The following is a 3,439-nucleotide window of genomic DNA, read 5'->3' as shown; positions in this document are numbered from 1 at the left end:
ACTCCACTTCCGCAACGAGGAATTTGTCAATGGGTGATGGTAAGTGCCTTTCTTTTATTTTCCTTTTTTCTTATCATGATCTCTGTTTATTTACCAAGCCCCAGATTCTCGGCAGACCTCCTGGTGGTCCCGGGACACCGTTACCCGGTACCGGACCCCTCCGTCGTTCACCAGACGCTTGATGCGCCTCGAGGTGAACCGCGTTCGAGCCAGGACGCGCTCCACCGCCCCTGGCCACTCCTCCCGTCTCACGGGCCGCCAGCGTGGGCCCTCCGCCCCTCGCTGTGCCTGCGGCCACGACGCCTGGCGCTGCATGGGTGCCCGCGGTCTCTCCCGCTCCTCCGGACACGACACCTGCCGCTCCGGCCTTGGATTGGCGCGCCTGGCTTCCGGCGCGGGCCACTGCCACGGACCCCGCTCCCATGGCTCAGGTGAGCAAACTCCCGCCGTGCTCGCGGCTGGCTCCGCTGCCGCCTTCGCTGCCGTCGTCGCTGCGCTTGCCGTCGCTGGCTCCGCTGCCGCCATCGCCTCTGCCGCTGCGCTCGCCGTTGCTGGCTCCGCTGTCTCTGCCGCCGCCGACTCTGCCGCTGCGCCCGGCGCTGCTGGTTCCGCTGCCGTCGCGCTTGGCGTCGTTGGCTCCTCTGCCGCCGTCGCCTCTGCTGGTTCCATCGTGGGCTCCGCTGCCGCCGCCGACTTCGCCGTCGCGTTTGCCGCTGCGCTCGCCGTTGCTGGTTCCGCTGCTGGCTCTGCTACCGCCGTGGCCTCCTTCGGTTCCCCCGCGGGCTCCGCTGCCGCCGCCGACTTTGCCGCCGCGTTTTGCGTTGCTGGTTCCACTGCCGGCTCCGCTGCCGCCGCCGACTTTGCCGTCGCGCCCGGCGTTGCTGGTTCCACATTGGGCTCCGCTGCCGCCGCCGTCTCTGTCGTCGCGCTCGCCGCTGCCGGTTCCGCTGCTGGCTCCGCTGCCGCCGCCGACTCTGTCGTCGTGCTCGCCGCTGCCGGTTCCGCTGCTGGCTCCGCTGCCGCCGACCGCCCCCTTGGGTCGCGGCCATTGCTCCGTCGGACTGGCGTCTCCTCCAGACCCGCGCTTCTTCCGGAGCCTCCGGCTCCCTAGGTGCCGGCCCCGACGCCCAGGTGATGTGGAGGATTTGGTGGTGCCACACCATTCCTCCCCGGACCGCCGTCCGCACCTCCTGCGTTACGTACGGCCCGATCACCGCGCCTTGTGGTCCCTGCCACTGGTGTTGCTGCTGCTGCCACGAGGCGTCCGCTCCCGGCCGCTGTTGCTGGGACGAGGCTTGGGGCCCCCTTCCTCCTTCGGGAAACCTCGCCTCCTCCTCGGTCCGCGGTCGTCGCTGCCACAGCTCCTCCTCCTCCTCCGGCTCGGCCTGGCCACGGTCTTCGGGCTCCGGCGTTGTAGGGGAAGGCTGCCACAGGCCCTCCTCCTCCTCTTCCGCCCGACGTAGCCGCTCCTGCCACTCTTCTTCTGCCGTGGCCGGGCCTCGGCTCTCGGGTCCCGGCGTCGGAGGGGACGACTGCCACCGACCCTCCTCCTCCTCTGTGCACCGCCTTGCCTCTTCCTCGCGGCTCTTCTCCTCTGCCCTCCGTCGCTCGCTCTCTCGCAATTCGGCCGCCACCTTTTCCAGCACACACTTCCGGTGGTGCTCCTCCGCCTCCTGCCGGGCCTTTTCCTTGGCCTCCTCGGCCGCCTGCTCCGCCTCCTGCGTGGCCTTCAGCCTCTTTGCCAGCGCCCGCGCGTCCTCCCAGACCCGCTGCTGTCGCAGCGCCTCCTTTGCTGCTTCCAGCGCGATCCGCCGCCGCCACTCCGCGACCCGCTTCTCCTCGGCCTCCCGCTCCTCGGCGTCTGCCGGTGGCCGTGCCACCGTCGGTCGCTCCTCCGCTTCTGCTGAGGGCTGCTTCGCTGGCCGACTCGCCACTGGTCGCGCCTCCGCCTCTGCTGAGGGCCGCTTCGCTGGCCGCCTCGCCACTGGTCGCGCCTCCGCCTCTGCTGAGGGCCGCTTCGCTGGCCGCTTCGCTGGCCGCCTCGCTACTGGTCGCGCCTTCTTGGGGCCGGGCTCCCAGCTTGTCACCACCACGTCGCTGTCGGCTTCGCTGGCCCCAGGAGACACCAGCGGCGACACCGTGGCTCCCACTGACCCTTCCGATGGGATCAGTGGGGACGCAAGGAGCTGCAGCTCAGGGGACGCCTCCCTCCGTTGTCCTTCGCCATCCTGCGAGAGCCGATTCGCTCGTCGCTGGCTCCGGGACACCGAGGCATAATATCCCCGTCGCATCAAGCTCCGTTGCTCCGCCAGGTATCTCGCCATATGCTGCCTCATCTTAACCTTTTTTTTTTTGACACGTGTACCAAAAAGAGCCGAGTGACGGACGCGCTCCCCTTTTTATATTCCTGGGGCGCGTGTTCATCGTTCCGCCTAACGGGGCTTTGCCTGAGCCTCTCACTTCGCTCTCTCTCATTATTCTGAGTCTCTCTTTCTTCACCAATGAGAGACGGCCAAGTACCGTTTATCCAACTTCTTCGCCGCGTTAACCCTATACAGCCGACTCGGGGTCGTTAGGCACACTTGTCTCTGATAAGTCCACCTCTCCCCTTTTTTTTTTCTCCGGCCATAGCGAGGTTCGATCACTGCACCGAGTGGATTCGCTTTTGTACACGGTAAATATCCAGCTTCCTGGGATCCCACATCTGATTTTCTTCTCTTTCCAGCCCGACCCCAGACTCACCCCAGGATGCTGACCATCATTCCCACCCGCGAACAACAGGCCCTCCGGCCTTTCGCCCGGGTTGCCGAATGACGGCCCGCCACCCGGTCAGCTTCTCCCGTCTTCGGATCGATCGCCCTCCGGATGTCCCCCCGTACAGCAGCTCGGACCCGAGGATCATCCGATTCCCCGCCCGGCAGACTGCGTATGGGCGGCATCCGATCTGGTCGTTCCCGACGCTCGAAAACCGCTCCTGGTGTCCTGGAGTGGATCCGGATCTTGGCCCCTTCTCGGAACCCCATCTGGAATCACCGTGTACTCCGACGCATCTCACCGTCCGTATCCGCGATTCCACACCTGTCGGGTATCATTGACCTTTGCCTTTTTTTTTCTCTGATGTTACCATTCATTTCTTCCAGATATCTTCACGCCCGATCCTGCTATTCGCCGCGGCCTTGGCTCCTCCCTTTTCGTGTAGACCTTTTTTTTTTTCCTTATGTCTCCTCCTCCCTCGGTTGCGGTTTCAGGTCACTAATATGGGCTGTCCTCATCCGATTATCCTTGGGGCCCTTCATTCGGCAGATGACGGGTGACACGAAATCCGTTATTGTGTACGGACCCGCATACTTCGGCGCCAGCTTGGCTGCAAACCCCTCAGCCGCCTTTGATAAATGGTGTTGTTTCGCCCATACCACCTCTCCGATCTTCGGCTTCCAGG

The 3,439-nt window shown here is 65.0% G+C and overlaps 1 protein-coding gene across 1 annotated transcript; it reads right to left on the bottom strand.

The window, feature by feature from the left end:
• Positions 1-427: 427 nt before the first annotated feature.
• Positions 428-2,336, bottom strand: LOC111080655 (keratin, type I cytoskeletal 9-like). The gene is made up of 2 exons (XM_041595645.1): positions 1,161-2,336; positions 428-1,087 (listed from the first exon to the last, which is right to left on the bottom strand). The coding sequence occupies exons 1-2, from the start codon at positions 2,334-2,336 to the stop codon at positions 428-430; spliced, it is 1,836 nt and encodes a 611-aa protein (XP_041451579.1).
• Between the last annotated feature and the right edge of the window lie 1,103 nt (positions 2,337-3,439).

Source organism: Drosophila obscura, unplaced genomic scaffold, assembly GCF_018151105.1.
Source record: "Drosophila obscura isolate BZ-5 IFL unplaced genomic scaffold, ASM1815110v1 contig_137, whole genome shotgun sequence".
NCBI classification, from domain to species: Eukaryota; Metazoa; Arthropoda; class Insecta; order Diptera; family Drosophilidae; genus Drosophila; species Drosophila obscura.
Note: the sequence above shows the minus strand (reverse complement) of the source record. Positions and strands in the feature narration are given on the sequence as shown.

Excerpts from the sequence above, each read along its gene's own strand:
- LOC111080655 (XM_041595645.1), bottom strand. The coding sequence starts at position 2,336 with ATGAGGCAGCATATGGCGAGATACCTGGCGGAGCAACGGAGCTTGATG. Across the intron at positions 1,088-1,160 it reads CGGCGGTCCGGGGAGGAATG|AAGCGCGGGTCTGGAGGAGA; the intron begins GTGTGGCACCAC and ends AGGCTCCGGAAG.